The sequence below is a fragment of the Microtus ochrogaster genome, chromosome 15 (assembly GCF_000317375.1).
Source record: "Microtus ochrogaster isolate Prairie Vole_2 chromosome 15, MicOch1.0, whole genome shotgun sequence".
NCBI classification, from domain to species: Eukaryota; Metazoa; Chordata; class Mammalia; order Rodentia; family Cricetidae; genus Microtus; species Microtus ochrogaster.
Genome location: NC_022017.1, coordinates 30,376,804 through 30,401,331, shown reverse-complemented (window position 1 = coordinate 30,401,331; position 24,528 = coordinate 30,376,804). Strand labels below are relative to the sequence as shown.

Below are 24,528 nucleotides of genomic sequence, written 5' to 3'. Positions count from 1 at the left end.
GGGACACAAATAGCACCAGTGGTGACATTATAGCAGTTTGGGTTTTTGTTGTTGTTGTTTGTTTGTTTTGTTTTGTTTTGTCATGCCAGTCTACCCAGAAGTCTATTTTAGACTCCAGACCCTGGCCCCAAGGAGATCAAACGCCCTGTTTCAGCTACCTGTATGGGGACTACCGAGTCATAGTTAAAGCTCCCTGCCCCAGAACTGGCTCTAACCAGGTGACAGCACTGTTCCATCACACAGGCAAGTTAACACTTCCCATCACATCTCCAGACCTGCCCAGGATGAGCAAGGGGTGCTGCCACCCCCAACACTCGGCTGCCAGCACGTCCCTGGGATGTCTCAGCCAGGCAATTCCCAGCAAAGCCCTAAACAAACACAAAGCCGGTCCCTAGTAAATAATTTTTGGTTTTTTCCAGGCAAAGGTTGAACAACAATGGTGGGACCCGGAAGGTTCCCTGTTCACAGGAAATACTCACTGTGTCACTATGTGTACATGGGACAGCCCACTGCAATGCTTGGGTCACATGCAGAGGTTTCTATTCACAAGGACATTTTTGATAAACTGGTATTTTGTGGGGGAGGGAGGCTGGGAAAGTGGCCTATAAATATTTAACAAAACAAAAGGTCCAGGATGGAAATAGGAACTCATTCTTTCTCTCAATGGACAAGCCTGCCAGGCCAGATAGGTTTGTACTCCTGGACAAAACCCCAAGATAACATGCACTGGTGAGAAGAAGTTCTTCGTGGGAAAACCTCAGCATCCTTGAGTGACCTCAGGAATCTTAAACAGCAAGCTCACTGTGAGCCCATTTCAGGATGGCCTTGCTAAGGCTACAGTGTGGGAAGAATGGGCTACTTTCCATAGGCCAGGTCGTGGTCACCTGCTGCCATACCAGAACCAAAGCAAGGTCTGCTGAGATACTGGGTGTTAAAGTACATCCTACCAGGTGACAGGGGGCAACATAATGCCTGGATCCTAACACTGGGGCCTCCCTGGGCAGGGAAGGTCTGGAAGAATGCACATCTCCAGCTAAAGGCAGGACCACAGAGTTTCAAAGAACATTCTGAAGTAACCAGTGCCTTGGGAAGACAAGGAAAGAGTAAAACTAGAAGCTACTCAGGTGGTTTTTCCTAGCTCTGTTTCAAAGGATTGCCACTCAACTGTCACATGTCACCTCTAAGCTTCTATTACCCACAGCCCAGAGGGATTCACAACTCAGTTACATAGTTGTAAGAAAGTATTCAGGGAAGAAGGCAAATGCCTACCATCCTAGTTCTTAGAAGGTGGGGTAAGATAATCAGGAGTTCATGGCCATCCTTGGCTGTACAGACAGTTCAAGGCTAGCCTGGGCCACACGAGAGTCTGTCTTAAGAGACTTTCTCCAAAGAGAAAGAAAGCAGGGGCTCAGGGAGTCCACTTGCTCTGGGTAAACAGATCCCCATGAACGCCCGCACTGTACTGCAGACACAGCTGTCTAAGGACAATGCAGACAGGTCTGACCCCAAGTCACTGGTTCAGACTAGGATGCAGGCTAAGAAAGCTCTGAAGCTAAAGACACTTAATGGACACATATCCATTACCAAGCCCATGGCCAAGTGCTGAACTCTCTTCCATGTAGAGCAAGATGTATGGAGGAAATTAATCATTTCCAGGGTCCACACAGCGGCCAGTTAGTTTCTGAACCGACATGAGACTAAGGGGTCCTTGAGCCACCACCCCCATAGCTGCACAAAGGTTGAGAACCCTACGGCACCCGGCTCCTAAAAGAAATGGGTCCTGAGCACCTGTAGGAAAAGGCTCTGGCGGGTAGGGCACAGAGGCTGTGAGGCAGGGTCTGTCTGGTGCCCTCCTCCCTCTTCAACCTCATTCAGGACTAAGAATGCTGCATCAGGGATGTGGGTATCAATGTATAACTTTCCTATGAAATCAAGTCTCACACATACCCAGGTAATTCAATACTATCTTCCCCACTTCCTGGAAAAAGCTGACAGGACAGCGATGCATGGAAAGATGTCATACACGTGGCGCTATTTTCCCAAATGAAACTCAACATGCCCAACAACAGTACCAGGAGGAACAAGCCTGTTCCATGCTGGGAACCTGGGTATGGGTGTTGGAGAGGTCTCCTTGGCTTTGCTAGTAGTGCTGGCATCCAATGAGGTGCTCCCACTGCCTTACCCTCCACTTCATTTAGAAGATGGGGTGAGGTATGCACCTGAGGATCTATTGACACAAGCAGCACAGAGAGCTCCCCCTACACACAGCCACCATCAGCATGAGTCACTCCACCCAGCAGGCGTACACTGTCATGCTTGGCAGCAGGAAAACAGACAAAGCAGCCTGGGACAGGGGTTCACCTAGGAGCAGGAGGGAATGTCTTACCAGATGTCAGTGGGTAGTAGTACTGAGGATGATGGGGTAGTACTGAGCTGGTCTGAGTCCAAGGAAAAGATAGTCAGATAGTGGAAGTGAGTAGCTCAAGACAAGCTTCCAGAGATGGAGGAGAGTCAGAGCCTTTATAATAGGTTATGTCAGTGACCAGGACCCTGGCAAGGAAGTATAAGTGGAAGGCAATTGACCCCTAGAAGGAAGCATGGGTGGCTGTGTGTGTGTGTGTGTGTGTGTGTGTGTGTGTGTGTGTGTGTGTGTGTGTGTGTGTGTGTGTGTGTGTGTGTGTGTGTGTGTGTGTGTAGGGGGTCCTCTGGTACCTTTAGGAGCATAGTCTTCTTATGGTTCTGCTTATGTGTAAGTGTGACTAGGCTACTCTGTGCTGGACATCTATTTGTGTGGCACTGTACACAGGAGCAATGCAGGTGCAGGGCACGTCCCTGCCTCAATGACATCCTCTGAATCTGGCACTTGTGAGGACTGTCAGGAAGGCGAAGGAAAACCTAGGGCAATACTTACTTTCACCTAGGTTTGAGCAAAGTAGCCTGGAATTTTGCTTCCATTCCCAGGTACCTTTTTCTGCCCTTTGGAAGAACAGCCTTCCCTTCTCCATGTCTAGGGCTGAAAAGAGCCCAGAGAAGACCTGACAGGCAGGCCTAGTAGGGCAAGGCAAAGGACACACACAGCCCTGCTTGGAGGGAAGGAATGTTGGAGGAGAGGAGTCATGGAAACCTGCAGGCCAGTCAGGTTGGCAAGATTCAGGGAAGATGCCAGGGAAACCTCGAAGACTTCTGCGGGAAGGTGTGGGGCACCAGAAGGATAGACAAGCTGATTTATGGGGTTCAGAAACACTTGTGTCTAAGGATCCATAAAGTCCCCCAAGACCAAATGCCAGGTGATCTTAAGGCCACAGAACAAATGAAACATAGCCGAGTCACTGGGAAGCCTCCACCTGGCCTGGTGGCCCTGTTGAAGGTGAACTGGTTGAAAGGATGCCAAAGGCCCTGACAGTACTTTTACTTCCAAAGTCCCCATTTCCTCAGAGAGGCCATGAAAAATGGGCCTGGAGGCCTGTTCCCTGCCTCCCTCCACACCACCTTTCTGGGTATTGCTGTGCCCATTCATCCAAACTGGTCTCAGACTTTCTTTTTTTTTTAATTTATTTTTTTTATTTTATGTGCATTAGTGTTTTGCTTGCATATATGTCTGTATAGGGGTGTTGGGTCCCCTGGAACTGGAGTTACAGGCAGTTGTGAGCTGCCATGTGGTTGCTGGGAATTGAACTCAGGACCTGTGGAAGAACAACCAGTGCTCTTAACCACTGAGCCATCTCTCCAGCCCTGGTCTCAGACTTTCTAACAGCACCTGTATCCCCTGGCAGGTGTTCCAGAGGTGGGTGGGCCATGTACTGTGAACTCTTTAAGCACATCAGCAGCACCACTGCCTCTGAAGCACCATTCAAGTGTCCCGTGCTGGCATAACTACCCTTCACCAGGTGACCACGTCTCCTTGTTTGCCCTTCTTGAGCATCAGGAAATCTGGCATGCCTGGGGATGCTCTCAAAATGGCTATGTAAAGTGAAACAGACTTTTCAATACTGAGTTTGTCACTGTTTCATCTCCTGTGCAGATCAAACACCTCTGCCCAGTGATACAGATGCCTGACCTGCAGAAGCCACATTAGGCTTTGTCAGCTAAGTGCTGAGATGCTTTGGCCTGTGTAGCACTGCTGAAAACACCTCTGCTCCCAGAACTTTTGCATTCAGGATGAGACGCACATAGCCATGTTCACTATTCATGATTCCTGTTACTGAAGCACACTTCTGACCCAGAACACTGTGTTGACTAGGCTCAGCTGTCACAAGGACACAAGTAAGGAAGTCAGGGTGCACCATATTCTGGACAAAGGGACAGACAGCAAAGGACAATGAACCCAAACTGGTTCCCTAGGAGCTGCAAGGAGGCCATATGAGGAAGGCTTAACTAAGCTGCTGGCCTTATAATAGAGAAGTATTATAGGATTCAGGGTTCTAAAAGAAGAAGAGGCAGTGCAACTCACAACTGCTGCTGGATCAGAAAAATGATCACCTATACAGAGAATTCATCTTAGTCATTCCTTCATAGGAAAACCCAAACTATAGGTGTGTGGACAGCAAGAAAGTGAAGTACAGATAACAACTGCTCCTCAAGTCACCTGCATTTGCCCCTGCCAGCACATCTGCAGTCAGTGTGGCCTCAGGTATAAGACCCAGGCTCAGGCTCCTCTTTTGCACCCATCTTAATTTAGCCAAGTGTCGGAGAAAGTCCTACTTGTCCATCCCCTGCTGTCAGTTTCTTCTAGGCTTCTCCTTTTAAGATCTGTCTACAATGTAACCTACAGAAATGGAGGATGATGGACAGTTCTTTATTGTGATGTGCCCACAAGTTACAAACTGTAACATCCATCCAGGCCCTCATTTCACCAGGGATGTGGCTCAGTGGCAGAATGCTTGCCTAACATGTGCAAAGCCTTGGTTCTACTCTACAGCACTGCAAAGCACAATCAAAAATAAAAAGGGGAAGCAGACAACCCATTCTGCACCAAAGACAAGTCCTATTTCTAACTGTTTAAACAAGCTACAAGTGTACATATTCTATGCAGTTTCAATTTAGTTACCTTCTCTTCTACATTAGGGATGGATCCAGGGTCTTGCACAAGCCAGGCAAGTGATACAGGGGACACCTCTATACTGACTGGTTCTTTTAAGACTGACTTTACTTTTAAGAGTAAAGACAGCACTGGTTTTAAATTTTCCCAGGTAGCACGGTGTGGTGGCACACGCCTGTACTTCCAGCACTTGGGAGGTGAAGGCCTGAGGATCAGGAGTCAAAGCCATCCACTGCCACACTCTGAGGCCATCCCGTACTCTGCATCTTTTAGAAAGCCCACTTCTCCCATGACATCGGCAAACCGTTCCCAGAAGCCACACTCCCTACCTATACTGTACACTAATGTCTGACACACAGAGCACCTCTGGGCCTTTATGGGATCTCTGGGTTGTTGGTATCTTGATCTATCTTTTCACCACCTATTTGTGGTATTTTGTTAAAATTTAACTTATTTTTTTGGCTTTTATCATAAAGTTTTAAGTGACTATTTCCTACAGGAACTGATAAGTTTTTTGCCTTCATTAACTTGATATGTATGCTCTATGTCCTGACATTCTGTTCTGAAATACACAGTGACTCTGTAACTTTAGCAAGTGCCTCTCAGACCATCCCTGCATCACACACACCAATTCAGAGGTCTGGAGCAAATCCCTATTGAGGCATGCCGATTCTGTATGGTAGCATCCTGCTCCTGTTTCACTAATTGGCTTTGCAGTGCCGTGCAGCCTTCACCTTCACTTCCCATCACTCAGCACTTAAGAGTGCTTCTTAGAGAAACAGCCCCTATTCATGAGCTCTCCTCCTGCACTTAGCTAGGGAACCCCCACCTTCTCTCCATCAGCACATCCCCAATGTTCCCCAATTCTGTCTTTGTGAGACAACAGGAAGACTCCAGCCAGAGGGAATTCGGGGCAAACCCCACAACCTCTGCCTCAAGCCAACAGTGCAGTCGTGCTCACTTACAGCCTTTCTTTTCTGCAAAGCAGCAGTCCAGGGGGCTGGAGAGATGACTCAGTGGTTAAGAGTACTGACTGCTCTTCCAGAGGACCCGGGTTCAATTCCCAGCACCCACATGGCAGTTCACAACTGTCTGAAGATCCAGTTGCAGGGGATCTGACACCTTCCCACCAATAAACAAAAAAAAAATATTAAAAAAAAAAAGCAGCAGTCCAGGTGACATGTTCAGTGTCCAGGCAAGCCCCATGGCTTTGGGTGGCCATGTCACTTCCATGCCAGGTACACTGGCCACCACCACCAACAGGCAGGCGCTTAGTAAGAGCCTGACAAAAAATAACAGCATATGGAATTCCTTGGGAAAAATGACTGCGGTGACTATTTCATTGTTTGTTAAACACAATGATCTGAAAAACAAGGAAATCCAGACTTCCCTCCAAAACACAGTACTGAGCACAAGCTGCTTCCCCGTCCCTGTGTCCACAATTGGGGAGTTACTTGCCCCATCCTCCACATGCACACCATGCATGTACACACACACACAAGATGCACAGGACTGTCCCTCAGAGCATCACAGTCCTGTCTGTATGGAGGAGGCCAACTGCAGGTGGCAAAAGCACTCTTCTGTCTTTCTTAGGTCTCCAGGAGGTGGGAAGTCACTGGTGAAATACACACAAAAGTTCTATTTTAACCAGTCAACAGCACACTGCCCCCAGGAAACACTCCCCTCCCTCTCCTTGGCACCCACCACTCTGCCTTCTGTCTACGCAGCGTGTGTCCTTTTGCTGCCAGCTTACGTCACTGAGCCGAAGGTCCTCAAGATTCACCCCTCATTGGTCGTTTGCCCCCTCAGTGTCACCTTCAGCATACACTGCTGCAGCCTCACCACAGCGCACACAGCACTCTATAGGGAAGGACCTAGAGACAGCATGTAAGAAGGCTCCGAATGTATGTGATATTTTCCTCAGGGTTCCTGGGGTGGTGGTGTGACAGTGTAAACTGCTGGCTGAAGTGTGCTGGCCAGGGAGCCTGAGGAAGGAGCCTGTGCCGAAGTGCCCTCACTCCTGCAGTACCCATTCTAGCCCACCCGTGACAGCCACACCAAGTAGCTACCCTTGTAAAGTGGGACAGGGTGCTCCTCAGTTCTTCCTGCCAATGTGACTATTTCAAGACTGATAGCTCCAGGACAATGTTTTTCTCTGAGATGAACTTCTGCTGAACTAGGGGGTGGGGCAGGGTGCACACATGGTACAGCAAGATGGTAAAGTTCTTACCCAACACACTAGGTCCTGAGTTCTACCCCTAGTACTACCTTTTTTTTATATATATTTGTTTATTTATTATGTATACAATATTCTGTCTGTGTGTATGTCTGCAGGCCAGAAGGGGGCACCAGACCTCATTACAGATGGTTGTGAGCCACCATGTGGTTGCCGGAAATTGAACTCAGGACCTTTGGAAGGGCAGGCAATGCTCCTAACCACTGAGCCATCTCTCCAGCCCCTCTAAGTACTACCTTTCAAAAACGGGTGAGACGAGGGGCTCATTCTCTTGCCAGGATGGCTAAAGTTCATAGCTCAAATGATCCTTCTACCCAGCTGGTGCCTTTACTGGGAGAGGGGGTGGTGAAGGTGGTGAGGGTTCTGATGCTGAACTCCAGCACTCAAGCACACTATACATGTATACTGACACTGTGCTACACTCACAGCCCTGGGCGTTCAAGGGGTAACAAACCAAAGGTGTGCTACCTGCACAAGCTCTTGGATGCTAAGGGTCAAAACAAGAACTCCGTGAGAGGAGTTAAGTGCATCTGAGTGGCAGGAAGGCAGCACTGACAAGGCATGTAGACCCTGCAAGGTAGGGCATATAGCACAAGCTAGTGTGAGAAGTCACAGGAACACCTGCAGAATCTACACAGCGCATGTTACATGTGCATATGCTTGCTATGGACATGCACTGCACTCAGATGCCTCCTGTGGAATGGTGCTTCTCAGTTCTCACCAAAGGCTTGCCATGCTTGTGCACTTCAACATGGAAGGCAGCCAGCTTTGGAGGCAGTGTGCTGGGGTCCTAAAAAGGGCTGGACTCGGGTCACAGCCACCCTGCTGACAACTCAGTGCCAGGCTGCTATGGCTGGTATATCAGCATCTTGCTCATGCTTCCAGCCTCCTGATTGTGCCTTATACAACCCCTTGTTGGGACTGAAAGGCACGGAAGGTTGTTTTCATCTTCCACTGTCTCTGTGTAGACAACTAATAAAGGACAGGCGCTTCCCACAGAAGAGGTGGGCTCAAGCTTCGGTCAACTGAATCCTAGAAACACACCCGTTCCCCAGGAGCTTCCGCAGAGAGTGTGCTCACAAACTGGTGAGCAGTTCTACTCCTGCATGTGGGAGACAGTGAACCAGCTTTTCCTCACAAATAATTGGCAGACCTCACTGCTTGCTCTTGGGTGCTACTCTTCTGAACCTTCAACAAGGCAAAGTAGGTAGGCTCTCACACTAGCTCAGTCGTCATTAATGAGTCAAACCCATAGACTACAACAAAAGGCACCCTTTTCTCTGTTATCTGATTTTCCTTTTCCCCTGAGTATACTTCCTGAGCCAAGAGGGAAACAATAAACAGTAGCAGGAGACTGAACTCCTTCTCAAGGGAAGAATTTAACATGGGAACATAGCACAGGAGGGCACCCAACAAGGCTAGGCTGGCTCTCTACAAGTTTCCCATAGACTCCTGAGCAGTGTGCTTCCAAATTTGCCTTTCAAAGGCAGCTGTACATTCACATCTGGCCCTGAGTTTGAGACGTTATCTATCAATGGCAATACAACACCAGCCATAGTGGGCCGTCAGGGCAGGTATGTGTGCTCTGTAGATCTTTCAGGCCCTGCTTCTGCTCAGACTCTTGGGACTGGCAGTCTGGTAGTCAGCTGGCTTCCCATCTCACAGAGGGTGGAGGCTAGGAATGATGGCACACACTTGTACTCCCTGAACTTGGAGGTAGAAGCAGAGGTCTACTACAAGCCAGAAGAGTCTATATACTGAGGCAAGTACACAGTGACACTGTCTCGAACACACAAAAGAGGTTCTGTGTGATGGTTTGGTGGGTAAAAAGCACTTGCCAAGCAAACCACAACCAAGTTCAATCCCTGGATCCCATAAAGGAAGGAGAGAAGTGACTTTCCAAAGTTGTCTTCTGACCTAACACTGTGGTGTGTGCATGCATACCCAGAAGAATAAGTGAAATGAAAAAAATACACAAAAGACAAAAACAAGAACAAAACCAAGAGTCACTTTAGGGACAATGACAAAGTCACTTAAGGGACAAAGATGGCTGCCTAGCATGGGACCCTCAGAAGAGGTGAGACAAGAATGGGAGATTTCAATGTCTTGTAAGTAAAGAATGCTGGAATTCTGAATGGGTGAAGATGGTGATGAAAATTTACAAGAGACATCCTGTAAGATGGGGCTTGGAGAGGTAGGTGGGGTCCCTCAATGCACTGGACATTGGTACCTGGAGTTCTTCAGTATTAGGGAACTATCTTTTCTATGCAAATGCCCTGTCCCATTTGCAGACAGGTCGGGTCCCTGTCACACTACCCCCATACTTTCCCATCACAGCACACCAGTCACCTCCTGTGCATCAAAGACTTCTTCCCAGACCCAGGGATTGAGCAACAGCACCCCAGCACCAGACTGGCACCTCCACCATAGGGCTCCTTCACAGACAAGGTGGTCTCCTGATTCCAAGTAAGTCCTGCCTCCTGGTCCCAATGTTAGGCTTACTGACAGTGGGAGACAGCACTACAGGAGGTGATGGCACTCAGAGAGCTCAGGCTGGGTAGGAAGAGCTTACCTTCTGCTCCCGGTACAAGAAAAGAGCTGAGGTATAACATGTCTGGTGGCCAGGCCCATAATCCCTGCTACCTGGAGTCAGACAGAAGCAGAAGAGCACAAATTCAAGATCTGTCTGGGGTACACAGGGAGTTCAAGGGCAGCCTTTTTGAGACCCTGTCTCAAAATAAGCAGGCAAGCAAGCATGCAAACCAAAAACAAATGAATAGCCAGGTTTGGTGGTATACACCTTTAATCCTGGCATTTGGAAGGCAGAGGCACGCAGACCTCTGTGAGTTCAAAACCAGCCTGGTCTACATAGCAAGTTCTGGGACAGCCAGGGGTATATAGAGAAAACCTGTCTCAAAATCAAAAGAAAAAGTAAAAAGTGAAAGTTGAGTCAAGGATGTAACTCAGTGAAACAGCACATGCCAAACATTTTGTAGGCCCTGGCCCCAACCCCTAACTCCACATACATGTAAACTATACTAAGAAAGGGCAGGTAGATGGGTCTCTGTGAGTTTGAAGCCAGTCTGGTCTATAAGGCGAGTTCCAGAACAGCTAGAGCTGTTATACAGAGAAACCCTATCTTGAACGCCCCCACTCCCCAAGGTCCAAGCATCAACAGTAAGAAGAATGAAGCCCTCTGAACATTCCTGCACAGTTGGACATGGGCTGGGATCTTGTAAGAAGTCTCTTGATCTGTCATGTCTCAAGTGGTGTAGCATGGTGGTGCTGACCCTGAGAACAAGACCCGGGAGTCCAGTGAGCTCAGTAAATAGCCCTTGCCTTTACTCATTCTACGGGGATAAGACTTCCAGATGTTTTGGCTGGGGTTTTACTTCACTGAAAGCTGTGCAAAGCAAAGGTGCTCAAGCCTCTGTGGGAGCCCAGGTGAAGAAGCAGCAGCGTTCACCATGTTCCAGACTTGTAGAAGCATTTCAGACATGTAAACTCAGTGACTGTTTTCAGAAGAGGTGTTGGAACAGAGAAGTAAAGCCACAAGCACTGGATGAAGGAGAGCCAAGGCTTCTCCAAGAAGTCAGCTTTGGCTGTGGGACACAGTGCCTTCCAACACCACCACCATTCAGGCACAGAAACCCCCTATGCCACTACGCATAAAGGAAAACACTGATTTATCACAGGTGGAAGGGCGGCTGACCAGCCATACCATCTTAGGTTCAACCCACCCTTCTGGAGCCTCCCTTATTCCTTCCCTTCCTTGGAGGCCAGCAGGGGGAATCCCTAGTGTGGTTAGGATCAGAATGACCAAACATTACCATTATCAAGGGCAGAGGACACTGGCCTCTCCATGCTAGACAGGGCTTGAGGGTCCCTCCATTGGTCCCAGTCCAGTGTCAATAGTACAAGGAGTTATTCCGTGGTAAAAGGCACAGGGAACACAGGCTAGAAAACTTGTTGGTACATCAGCGCGACTAGGGAGGCAGACTGACACATGGCTGGTGATAGCTGGAAGGTGGCAAGCAGCAAGCAGAACTGACTTCCTCTAGATGGGACATTCAACAGCCTTTCTGCACCCCACTTGAGGGCTCACTGATCAGCTTTACCACAACATTTTAACAACAAAAACAACTCACTAATTGAAAGGAGTGACTCACAGGAAACACAAGTGCACTACCTTTGGGAACCGTCAAAGGTCAACCCTGCATATGCTCACTTGATTGGCTTCTGCTGGACCGAGATCATCTGGTCCACTGACTTCGAAGGGCAGAATTTGAGCAAGCTCTCTGCTCACTAGCTTCTGCTTGCTGCCTTCCAGTCAGGAAGGTTTCTATGAGAAATTAAACATTTAAAAAAAAGAAAGGACAGACTTCCTACCACAAACTGCAGACAGTTTCTTATGAAAGGATATTGGTCAATAGAAACATCTTTCCTTTGAAATCACTTTGAGGGCCAGGGAGATGGCTCAGTAGGTGAGGGCAATTGCTGCCAACTCTGATAACTTGAGTTCAATTCCCGGGCCTCACACTGTGGGAGAGAACTGATTCCTGAAAGTTGTTCTCTTAGCAAGCGTGAACCCTACAACCTTCAATCAATCAAACAATGTAACTGAAAAAAATTAAAGCAGTTTGATATGCTCTTTTAAGAAAGATGAATATGTGTAGGTAATGGGGAAAATATTATGTTCTAAATCACAAAGGGTTTAGAAACAGTATGGCCATAAAGCTTCAAATGTAACAGCCAGTACCCATACATTAGCTACCTACTGCTATGTGACAAAACACACGGTGGAGGAGCTCACAACATTCGCCATCTCACAGTCAATTTCTATGGCTTAGGAACCCAATGCTCAGTCCAGGAGTTTGGCTCAAGGTTTCTCAGCAGCTGCATTCCAGGTCTTGACCAGGCTGTGGTAATTGCAAAGCTCAGCTGGGGAAAATTTTGTCATCAAGCACTGACAAGATTTGGTTTCTCGCAAGCTCCTAACTCATAACCTTGGGCCTTGCTGGCTCTTGGTTGGAGCCTTCCCTGTCATGCAGATCCCTCCAGGAAGCCCCCAGAGACCTCTAGTAAGATGGAGTCACTGAGGGACTGGTAGTTCAGGCCTATAATCCCAGCTACTTGGAAGGTACGTATGGTAAAATAATTAATTAGTTTAAAACACACAACAAACCTCATGTAATAAATATTCAAAACCAAAAAATAAAAAGTGCTGAAGGTCGCATGGAAACAGTACGACCCACTAAGTGTAAAGACTCCGGGCAGATGTGGATCCTGGGTCTCAGCAGCTTGGGGATGTGGATCACATCTCCGTTGCCACAATGGAAGTAGCAAGTCAACTTGGAAGCCCATGCTGGCTCCATGCTGCTTTAACACCTGAGTGGAAGCTAGTTCTCAGAAGGCTCTGAACAACACATACACCAAGTAAGCCTGGTGCCTCCCCAATGTCTCTCTCATTGCTCTAAGTTGTCTTTTATGAGCATAGCCTGTCTGCCGCAGTGCCTTCACATGACAAGCCCCCAAGAATAAGAAGCAACACAATGATAAAACAGGAGAACAGCTACGTGTGGTCAAGCTCAATACCTGCTAACCCTCCAGGATGAGTCCCCAGCATAGCTGTGCCATAGGTCGCTTGGCCACCTGCTACACCCTTCTGAGAACTGGCTTTAGAAGGGAAGGGAGGAGATTAGTCTGATTCCTAAAGAAAAGCATCTTAGGATCCATAGTGAAACCTGAGAATGAGACCTATCCACTGGCTTTACTAACTGGGGCTACAGAGCAGGCATGCGTGAGGCCGTGAGCACCGACAGTATTGGGAAGCCTGCTCCCACAGAAACCTGTGTGCTCTGAGGCTGAAGCCACATCCCATTGTGATGGAAGAAGTGATGAATTCACAGGGGTAGCAAATCTACAGGCTGAGCTGACCAATCCCAGTGTAGCAGGGTTAGCTCTCACCATGCAAGGATGTGGTTATATTGTGGCAAGAAATACTGCTGAAACAACCAAAGCAGACAGATTTTTAAAATATTAATCCTGATTATACAATGCTTCTAGAGTGCTTGGTCTTTTGTCTAGTTCTCTTAGACACCTCAGAGCTGAAATTAAGTTTTTAAAATTTCCTCAGTCTACAGAGAAAACTAAAGATTCTGACGAAATTTTGGGGACAAACTCATTCTGGTGGCAACCTGAGAGGGCTGAAGTCACCTTTGAGGTGGGATTGCACTCACACCCATTCCATAGGCAAGAACTAGAGTATGACACCAGGATCCCTGATTTGTTGTGGTGGTACAGCCAATGGCCTCCAATCAGTATACCTAACATATCCAAGCCCAGTTTTTCTCAAGTGCCCTGCTATCAGAATTTGACGCAAAATCCAGACCACAGAGGAACAAGCTCCTGAACCAGGTTAATGGGAGACAACTGACACAGAGGTCAAGGATCCATGGCAGGGTTTCCCAAGGCCACCACCTGGAGCTGGAGCTGTACACTCAGCAGTAGCCAGGCATGTTGTGCTATACTTACCTATTTGTAACAGTATAGGTGTGACCAGTGCTGTCTCCATGGCGTAACAGAATTCCCTGCCAAACATCACTGCCCCGTGCATGACCCACAGGCGTGTGGGGATTCTGTCTATGGACCCCTCACTGATGGTCTCCTCTTGGGTCTCGGCCTCTGGGTGTCTGGGTTTCTGAGGGTCCGGTAGGGGCATAGGCAGCTCTTGTACTTGCATAGATTCCGAGTCGGCATTCTGCGGAGCCATTTTCATTACCACCAAAATATATATATATATATATTTATTCTACCTATATAAATAATACTATCATCTCTCTCCAACGATAAATTAAGACGTCTTCTCGATCTGCTGCAAGTGCATTCCTCGGCAAGTAACTCTTATATTCCACTTTGTACCAACAGGTGTCTCAACTTTTCACTCAAGATGTGCAGCAACACAGAAGGGTTTTTGGTTGAACTGTAAACATATGGCTTGCTGGCTCACTGTGAATTAGAGTTAAAAATCCATAAGGGCCACTCAGTTAATACCAGTTTCATCATCATGACTGTGGAGGCGCTGCAGTCACTTCTCTTGCTACAGAGAGGTAGGGAGCTGACACACACAGGTGATCTTCTGTGACTCCCCATCGAGCGGTTAGAGGATCTGCAAGAGAGCAAAGACAAGCTGAAGTCACAGGTGGCCCCTTGGCCCACGCCTGCCACCACTGACACCATCGCCTGTGTCAGGTTTTCTGTGGCTGGAGTCATCAGTGGCATCATGAAAGAGAGCAGAAAGGAAAGGGAAGCTGGGGAAAGCAGCTGACAGAGTCACAGAGGGGTTCATGAGACACTGCCTGCAAATGTGCAATGAAAGGTGGAAGGGCAGGCTAGACAGACAGGGACACCAGTCCCAATGCCTAATAGACAAGTTCAAAATCTATCCTGCTGGGTAGCAGCAGCTTGGGAAGTAGTCCTCGACTTGTCCAGGTTGAAAAACACAGTGATAATCAAATCTAAAAGAGAAAGCTAAAAGAGACCTTTACACATGCCAAACCCTGAAACTTCAAGCAGTTCTGAGATGCCCTGCCTATGTATGGCATTACCAGAGGCTTTACAACACAAGAGCCTAGTCTTGGAGTCTGCTCCACTACAGTTTCTGTGATCAGCTTGTTTATTGTCTCTACTTAGACACACACACAGTAATATATTGATTCTTAGAGATAACTGGACATGTCCATTCAGAAAGGACCCCAACATCAGTGTGGTGGCACATAGGTGTGAGCCCAGCAGCAGCGAGGCAGAGGTAGGGGGATCTTGAGTTCTAGGCTAGCCTGGAGTACACAGCAAGAACTTGACTCATACAAATATGTGCATGCACACACGCACATGCCAGCTGCCACAATAAGAGGAAAGATGGGGGTGCACAACACCCTGACCTCTTTAGGAGACAGTCCTTCAGTTCCATCTGAAGGGCTACATAAAAGGATCCCTGAATCATGCAGGGCAGCATTCCCATTGGATATGAAATTGAGTCTGTAGAAATGTCTTATCAGACATTTCTCAATAATTGCTTTGGATAACATTTCTAGTAATAGTTACTTAGTAAAGATGAGTCCTAAACCAGGCATAGTGGTGCACACCTTTAATCCCAGCACTCAGGAGGCAGAGGCAGGTGAGTTTGAGGCCAGCCTGATCAGTGAGTTCCAGGACAGCCACCGCCACACAGTGAGACAAACAAACAATTGAGTCCCAACTAGCCCTTCCTCCCCTTCTAGGGTGGGCAGAAAACTTGGGGTGAGCACCATCTAGTCCCTCTCTCAGCAGTCCCCTCAAGGCAGGGTCAGGACAGCTCAAATGGGAAGATTTCCCAGTGCACTGGCTTTCAGTGCTCCCCACCCACCCCCACTTACTTTGCTCTTTGGCTGCAACTATAAGCCACCCCTTCAGGCTTACCCTTACCCCCCACACCCCACCAGAGATCCAGCAGTCTCAGCTACACACTGGCTTCTCTGTCCCCAGTTTTACTGCAATTCCACAGCTCTCATCTGAAATCTCACATTCACCTACCTACTCTACCATATAAACCCCAGTCACAGGAATGGAGAGATGGACCCAAGTTCAGCTCCCAGCACCCATGCTAGGCAGCTTACAACTTCATGGCACTCCAGGGGATTCAACACCTCTTATTTCTGAGGACATTAGCACTCATGTGCACATAACCCTTTACAGATACTCAATACACATGATTAAAACAACAAAAACAAGTTACCTACTTATACTCCTCTTTCCAACGCACGGTATAAGCAGTGAGGAAACCAATCCTACCCTCAGCTCTGTTACTCTTGACCTCAACCTCTGCCCACGCACTGTCAAGAGAAACCACCATGGTCTTTCTTTATGTTAACCTGCCAGACTTTTGTCAAAACAGGAGCCATGGTTTAACTTCTTAGCTCCTTCCCGACAGGGACATTCTGGGGACATGGATCAATGCAGTTTGTGAAGCTGAAACAGATCAGCTGGGTGTTGGCAGGACAACAGAGATTATTCTGCAAGCAGTCCTAAAAACATAATTACAAACGCCAAACCCTTCAGCTATGCTCAGTGGCCTTTGGCCCACTTCTGCTCTATCCTCAGAAACTTGTGTGCCTGAAATGCAGGGCTAAGACTTGGCTCCAGAGTCACTGCAGCAATAGCAGAGATGAGGCAGCAACCCTCTGAAACCAGGTGTGGTGCATGTCTGTACTATATCAGATCTTGCAGGATGGAGGCAGAAAGAAGGGGGTTCACAGTTGTCCTGGTTACACAGCAAGCTTGGACTATATAAGACCTTGCCTCAAAAACTAAAATGAGTGTTGGAGAGGTTGCTTAGTCATTAAGAGCACTGCCTGCTCTTCCAGAGGACAGGGATTCAACTCCCAGCACCCACATGGCAGCTCATAACTGTCTGTAACCCCAGTATCAGGGAACCTGATACCCACGGTAAAACACCAATGCACATTAAATTAAAAATTAAATTAATTACAAATAAAAGTAAATAAATTTTAAAAAAGGGAAAGTAAAATGAGACGACAAAACAAACCTCTAATACACAGTGTGCAAATTCAATCTTGTCAGTCCATTCCAGTCACAATGTAATGGAGTAACTCCTGGTCAGGGACAGTCCCAGCACCCTGTAGCATTCTGCAGCACCCAGCCGTAGCACCAAGGCTGAGTAATGCTAAGGGTTTCTATAAGGTGTCCAAGCCTGGGCCAGGAAGAAGACTCAGAGAGTATAGCCTGACATCCTTGGGACCCATAAGGTGTTCGGAGAAAAATAACTTTTCAAGCTGTTCTCCAATTTCTACTCACACCATGACTCATGGTGAACACTTATGCACTCACAAATAAATAAATAAATAAATAAATAAATAAATAAATATAAAATAAAATTTAAGTGTCCGAGCCCTTGATGATCACGATCACATCTGAATCAACTCCAGCCCAAGTGTGGCCAGCTTTCTTTTAAAGCTGTATTTAGCTTCTGCTGTATATTCTATCTAGTTTAGTTTTCTTTTCTTTTCGTTTCTTTCTTAAAAAAAAAAAAAAAAAAAAAAAAAAACAAGCCCTTAAAATGTAAAACTTTCTGACCAGTCCAGCAGAACCAGGGCTCCAGGCTGGATCTCACTACCAAGTTGTAGGGTGCTGACCTATGCCCTGGAAACATGTCAGTCATTCTTAGGAATCTCTCAATAGAGTAGGTTCTTTTGTTGCTCCATCGAAACAGCTTTTAGGGTTCCAGCTCCCACTCAATCTGACCCCACCACCACTGTCAATGTGTCATCCCAGGCTGCACCCAAGATCTAGGAACCATATGCCATCAAGCCACATCTGGCCCTGAAGATGTGGTGCCTTCAACTAAAGACAGGCTTCCACAGCAACACTACACTGCTCAGCTTAAGGGAGAAGCCCAAGTAAGAAGAGCAAGTGTTCAGCAAGCCATGGCATAATACAGTGTACAGCTTCTGGTCACAGCTGGCACCAGGCCTGGCTACAGATACCTCCATTTTACTTGTGTAGAGCAATACATGGTGGTATAAGTACCAGGTGAGTGCAAGAAGAAGCAGACATCAAACTGAGGGGGGAGGTGGAGTGGGACACTGAAATTTTTGGGGTCTCCCTACTCAAAGACTCAGAACCGACTGATGCAAGGTCAGGACTTGGTTGGCATAGTGTTCAGATATGCTCGCAGGTGTTAGACAGCCACAGTACCCATAGTCTCAGAGAAAGCAGCCTGAAGAGCCTGGCACCCAGCTGAAGGATCTACCTGGAATGTTGCTGTCATTTTTTAGGGGACGCAGTCCAGACCAGCTCTGGGAAGAGGGATGCCTACTGTAACTGCTTGTGCTCCCTGGGGCTCACACCACTCAGCTCTACTCTGCTTCCTGGCTCTCTGCACCAGCTCAAGCCACACCAGCCTTTCCAGACTCTTTGCCATTTAGGACAGCAAGTTCTGGTCCTGCCAACACCATTGCAGCTGCAGGGTTGAATGACACACCATGCTAGCAGTTGAACAGCCCCTCATGATACACCAGCATCCTCACCTCCCTAACTTGGGTCCTGCTGTTGCTCACACCAGAACTTGATGTTTTACATCAAGAGACCAGTGTGGTTCAATGAAAGATGATGTACCGCCTACAGGCAGTGGCTGGGAGGGCACTCAGTGCCTCTCCTTGTCACTCCTATATTCCAGAGTTCTGGAGCAGCCACACCTGGTGAGCGGCAACAGTTCCTCATCTAGGTCTGGCCTCTCTGGAATCTTTGTAAATAGTGTATGTTCTAGGTTGAGTATCTGCTGCTCACACGGTCTAGGTGAACAGAGTATATTTCACACAAGCAAATGCCATGAGCATCTTTCAGACAGCCCTAAGGAACAGTTATTAAGTGCAAGGCCTACTGAACATGTCCCATTCTGTAAGCTAACTCCCAGACACTGCCAACCCATGGTGCTCACACCACCGCAAGGCAACTAGCCCTCCAAGTTCCAGGGCAACTTTTCGAACTGGGGATTTTTAATAAAGTCGTGTTAACAGCTAGAATAAAACAGACTCCATTTCTTCACCAACACAGATACAGCCAGGCACTGTGGAAGACAATCTGCTCCCCATCAGGGTACCACCTGGCACAGCCATTAAAGTTCAACCTCTTCTTCAGAGCCCTAGAAAGTGGCAATTAGATCAAGGGCCCCACATAGTAAAGCAGCTTTGAAATCACACTCAGGACAAAGGGACCCCAGTTGGCTGAGGGATAGAGGTATGTAAGGAGCTAAAGGGTGCAGCTGAGGAAAGAGAGATGCCATGTCTAAGCCAGGCACCCCTGCTCTGAAAAGAGGGGGAATATTTAAAGATGGTGCCTCTGCTTCAGCACGCTGTCAAAGGCCGGAAGCCAGGCCTCCATTTGTAGCAGTCTTTCTGAGTCAGTCCCCACTCTGCACTTCCCAGCATTCTCCAAATTACTCCTCCATGTTCATTTCCAAGAACTTTATGAGCATATGGACTTTAAAAGGGCATGATGAGCTCTGGGGGAAAAGTCCTTTTGGGATCTGGACTGGATTCAACTTGTCTTTTGGAGAATGCCTGTGCTGCATAGCCTTATCTTTGCTTTTCTTTCAAGCCGACTCTACACCTTTGAGGAAAGCTCTTGGGGGCTCGCGCAAAGCACTGCACACTTCTCAGGCTCATTCCTTAGTCTACCTGCTTTGCCTCTGTTGCCAAAATTCATTCTTCCTTGGTCAGTGGACATTTGAAAGCTAATAATATTGCTTACTCAATCAGACATGTTCCCCTTCATCTAACCGAGGCTACTAGCTTTTTGTATTTTAACTTGTTATCTAATGCTTTTGTCTGAGAATAGACAAAAAGAAGAGAATAGCAAATTTAACAATCTGTTCAACATTGCCAGACTTGAACAACACCTTCTGAATCCCAGAGGTACCTGGCTGGCTTACTCATCCATTTCCCCAGAGACAAGGCAGCCCTGAATATCACCTAGTCCTCTCCATCTGAACTTAGCCAAGCATAGCTCTTGTTTGGGAATTCGGGTCCTTGCTGTGCCTTTCCCGGGCACAAAGAACCTGCAGGGTAGAAACCCTTCCTTTGTGGGCTCCCCATGTCCCATCTCTGATATTCTCTATCAGAGCCCAAAAAGAAATGGAAAGAAGCTTGAAGAAGGAAGTCGGGTGGAGCTATGACTCCTGACCAGAGGCCACGTACCCAGCATTTGGTCAGCATATTTCAGGATAGAACCATCAAGTATCATAAAAACAAGTTCATGATCCACAGGGCAATGCCCATGGAGTCATTTCCTAGTGCAGGACAACCGTTCCTTGGAAGAAGGCTGATTCCATGCCATCATAGGAGTGACACTATGTAATCACATGCAAAAGCTTCCTTTGAGGAGCACAGTGTAAAAACCAGGCTAAAAGCATGATGACGTACAGAAACCGAGGCCAGAAGGACCAGCTGCCTCTGCTCATAGCACAGGCAGTTCTGCACTCATGAGAATAAGACCAAAAGTAAGCTATGGCTTCTTCTGGCCTCTTCTATTAAGTGACCTGTGACATACCCAGGACAGTTTTTTTCCCAATACAGCAAAGAAGCTTCCCTTGGAGCCTGCTCCAGCAAATTGCACACTTTGTGACAATTTTGTTACAGTCTGCAGATGTACTCAGACAAACGCAACGACAATTGTTCCAACCAACAACTTCCTCTATTGTCCTGTTTCTAATGCGAGAGTGACTGATGCCAAAACATGTGACTTCCTTCAAGCTGTTGTGCAAAAGTGTCTGGATAGCAGCTCTGATCGGTACCCCAAGCTTGGCTCAAGGTTTTGGGGTACATTTTTTAGGTTTGTGTATATGTGTATGGTAGGGGCATGTGTATATGTACATGCACATGTTGAAATGCATGTGGTGAAGGCCTGTAATTGACACAGGATCTGGATTTATTCCTCAATCTCTCTCCACTGTATATACTGAGACAGGGAGACAGGGTTGCTCATTTGAACCCGGAGCTTGACAATTAATTTGTCTAGTCCGGTTAGACAACTTGTGTCAAGGATCCCTTCCAAGAGCTGAGATGACAAATGGGCTGCCATGACCACATGACAATTATGTGGGTGCTGAAGAGCCAAACCTGGTAGAAGGCAAGCACTTCACTTTCTGAGCCATTTCCCTAGCTCCATGGATGGGAAAGTTTAAAGGTCAAATGGTTACAACATTCACCAGCACTGTCAAAGTCAATGAGGCACTCAGCCTGGGCACAGTGTAGGAGTGTTGGTGGTGCACCCCATCATGGTCCATACATATTCTCACACATATGCAGACTGTGTGTTCTAACTACATGCAACCAACAAGTGCTCAGTGGTAACTGGCTTGCCACAACACCCACATTCACAGGTATAAACTGGCACAAATTCGGCACTACACCCTCAAAACACCATGAGTACAGGAAGTGTTCTTCAAGTTAAACATATAGCTAAAATACCTTAAAAATGTGGTGACTCCATCCACCCTGTGGCACAGTCTCATGAGAACTGCATCAGCTGCTCCTGGGAGCTTCAAGAGGTATAGAGAAAGCATCTTACCAAATTGCTACCCTGCAGGGGAGGATCAAAATTCAAAGTGCAAAGTACAGTATGGGGAGATGGTAGCTATCTTTCTCTTTCACAACAGCATAAAGTCAGGTTTGCTGGGACAACCTGACAGGAATCACAATGTGGTACTAGGTACTAATGGAACCACAACACAGGCCTAAGTGACATTCACTGACACAGCCTCCTGATCCCCACCAGCACCTCTCTCCAGATAATCAGAGACAACACAAACCAGAGAAACTGGACCAATGGCAGCTGATAGCAAAGAATATCAATGTATGAACCAAGAGTATAAAATATCCAATTGAATGCAGCTAATCCAATGTGCCCATCGTAGGAATGAAATACAGCACACTGCAAGGCAGTCTTTTACTGGAAAGCACATGAGCAATGAGTCGATGCTATGTCAAGACAATAGGAGGGTAAGCTGCAGACAAGGAGAAAGGACGTACAAAGAAGCTATCCAAAATATACACTCAACTCTCATGGTCAGAAAACAGTCTGATTAAAGACAGGTCAAGGGCCAGGCATGGTTGCAAATGCCAGTAACCCCAACATGTGTGCTACAAAAGCAGGAGGGTCACAGAGTAGCTCAGGATTGGTCTAGGCTGTGTATCAAGTTCAAAGCCAGCCTGGGCTACATGAAACCCTGTCTCAAAAACTTAAAAGAAAAAAATCGGTCAAGGACCTTACAAGGGAGGTCATGAAGACACATGTGTGAAGGCACCCTAAGTCATGAAAAGATGTTTCCCTTCATGTGTCACCTTAGATGCCAAGCTGCTACACACCTGCCAAAACTGCCCAAATCTAAACACCAAGAGAGAGTGAGGATATGGTACAGCCTTATTCGGTCACTGCTAGTGGGCATGCATAGGGTGCAGCTATACAATTTTGGGATCCAAAACTAAACATATCACCATGCAATCCAAAATTAATTGACAGGTTGCACACTCATGACCCCATAAACCCTGCACACAGAAGTTAAGGCATATTCTGATGCCTGGAAGCAATCAAGAAGTCTTTCAGTAGGAGAATTAATGAACTATGGAGGAAGCCAGACATGGCACATATGCTTATAATCTCAGCACTTATTAGACCAAAGCAAGAGGATCATGACAAACTCGAGGCCAGCCCAGTCTACACAATGAGTTCTGGGTTAGCCACAGATACATATCAAAACAGAGAGAACTGGTAAATGCAAATTACTAAGTGGCAGGAAATGAACCTGAAAAAGGAAATACGTGAGTCCTTCTAGAAAAGATGAAATTATGGAGACTGTGTATAATGAAGAGCTGAGTCTATCGTCTTTCTACCTACTCAGCAGGTTGAGGCAGGAGGACTGCCTGTGTAAGGCCTGCCTAAACTACAGAGTAAATCACGTGCCTAGCCAGGCAACTTACCCTGCCTCAAAATAAGAAGTAACTGTATTTGGGACGCTGAGCAGGAGAATCAAGAGTTCAAGGCCAGCTTCAGGTACGTGAAACTCTGTCTTAAAACAACAAGAATAGTTGGGCAGTGGTGGTGCACACCTTTAATCCCAGAGCTTGGGAGGCAGCGGCAGGCGGATCTCTGTGAGTCTGAGACCAGCCTACAAAGTGAGTTCCAGGACAGCCAGAGCTATAACATAGAGAAACCCTGTCTCAGAAAAACAACAATAAAAGTAAGTAAGTAAAAAGAGGGCTGGAGAGCTGTCTCAATAGTAAAGTGTGTGCTGGGCATACATGAGGCCCTACATTCAACCCCCAGCACTGAGAGGGGAAAGAAAGAATGCTTAGAAATTTTGAAATCTCTCCCTCTAGCCAGGAACGATGGTATGTGCCTATAATTTCAGCACTTGGTGAGCAAAGGCAGGAGAACTGCTACAAGTTTAAGGCCAGCCTGGGCTACAGGGTCTCCCATTTAGTGAGAAGAAGTAAATAATCACAAAACCCAAAGACCCACTTCTCACTAAACAAGAAGCAGAAACCAGTCTATCAATACCAGCAACTAATTAAGACGATTTGAAATTTTTTTTTATTTTTAAGAAACTGACACACTGCAATGAAAGTAAACTTCAAGACAAATACTAGAATTCTTGAAGCCATCAAGAGAAGCTGTCACTCCTTCACATGAACTGTATATGCAGATGGGGAATGGTGGTGCATACTCAGCCCTCAGGAGGTTGAGAGTAGCAGAGTACCAGTATCAAGGTCTGCAGAAGCAGCACATGCACACCCATTACCCAGATCCTCCTGCCCCATGTCCAGTCAGGATGCCTTAAGTACAACTAGTAGAGGTTCTTCCTCTATCTAGCGCCACCCCCACCCCCAATACTACTACAAGTGAATCCCTCCATGTCTCACAGACTGTTAGTGGCTGAACTGTTGCTCCTGCTTCCTGTATAATCAACTAATGGGCATACATCCATGATGTAAGACCATGATTTCAGTAGCTAATAGAGAGCATGACTGTCAAAAAGATCCAAGGGCCTAAAACTAAACCAATGAAGTTGTTTCAGCAGCAAGGGCAAATCCCAGAGGAGCCTTAGAAGGGCCCAGCCAACATGAACTCCCCTCATACATTCCAGGCGGAAATCTATCAGTCCCTGAGCACTACTGGATGGACACTCAAGGCCTCCAGGCCTGCTTGCAGACCACGAAATGCTATCAACTCATAGGTGCCCAAATCAACGTGGCTGGCACAGCATTTCTGAAAGCAACTTTTTGATCTGCAAAAGAAAACATCAGAATTGCCAAGAGATCTGTGGAAGCCTACTGGGAATTCCCAGTGCCTGTGAGGCATGGAGTATAGCACAGCTTGGCCCAGACATCAAAGAACCAAGTCTTAGTAAAGCAGTCTGCAGGTAGACCACCAGCACTAGCCCCTGCATGGAGGGGCTGGGGAGAACTGATAGGGGCAAACAGCATGCATCATCTTAAAGAGCCAAATGGAGGCAAGAAGCTCAGTCCCTCTCCATGAGTACTATCCCGTCCCTCAAGCAGCAGGCCAGGGAACCAGCTCAGTTCTGAGATGGTTGTGCAGGTGTGCAAGAGTCCACAGCTCACCAACACATAAGAGATACAAGCACATACAAATGTGCGAGAGCTCTCTCTCTCTCTCTCTCTCTCTCTCTCTCTCTCTC

General features: G+C 47.2%; 1 protein-coding gene across 2 annotated transcripts in view; it reads right to left on the bottom strand.

The window, feature by feature from the left end:
* The window catches only part of Slc45a4 (solute carrier family 45 member 4), a 72,043-nt gene that overhangs the window by 17,028 nt on the left and 30,487 nt on the right, over nt 1–24,528 (bottom strand). For both annotated transcript variants that reach the window (XM_005354517.3, XM_026782637.1), the window contains exon 2: nt 13,809–14,442. In XM_005354517.3, coding sequence (XP_005354574.1) covers nt 13,809–14,052 — 244 coding nt within the window. In that variant the 5' untranslated portion in view covers nt 14,053–14,442. The remainder of the gene's footprint in view (nt 1–13,808; nt 14,443–24,528) is intronic.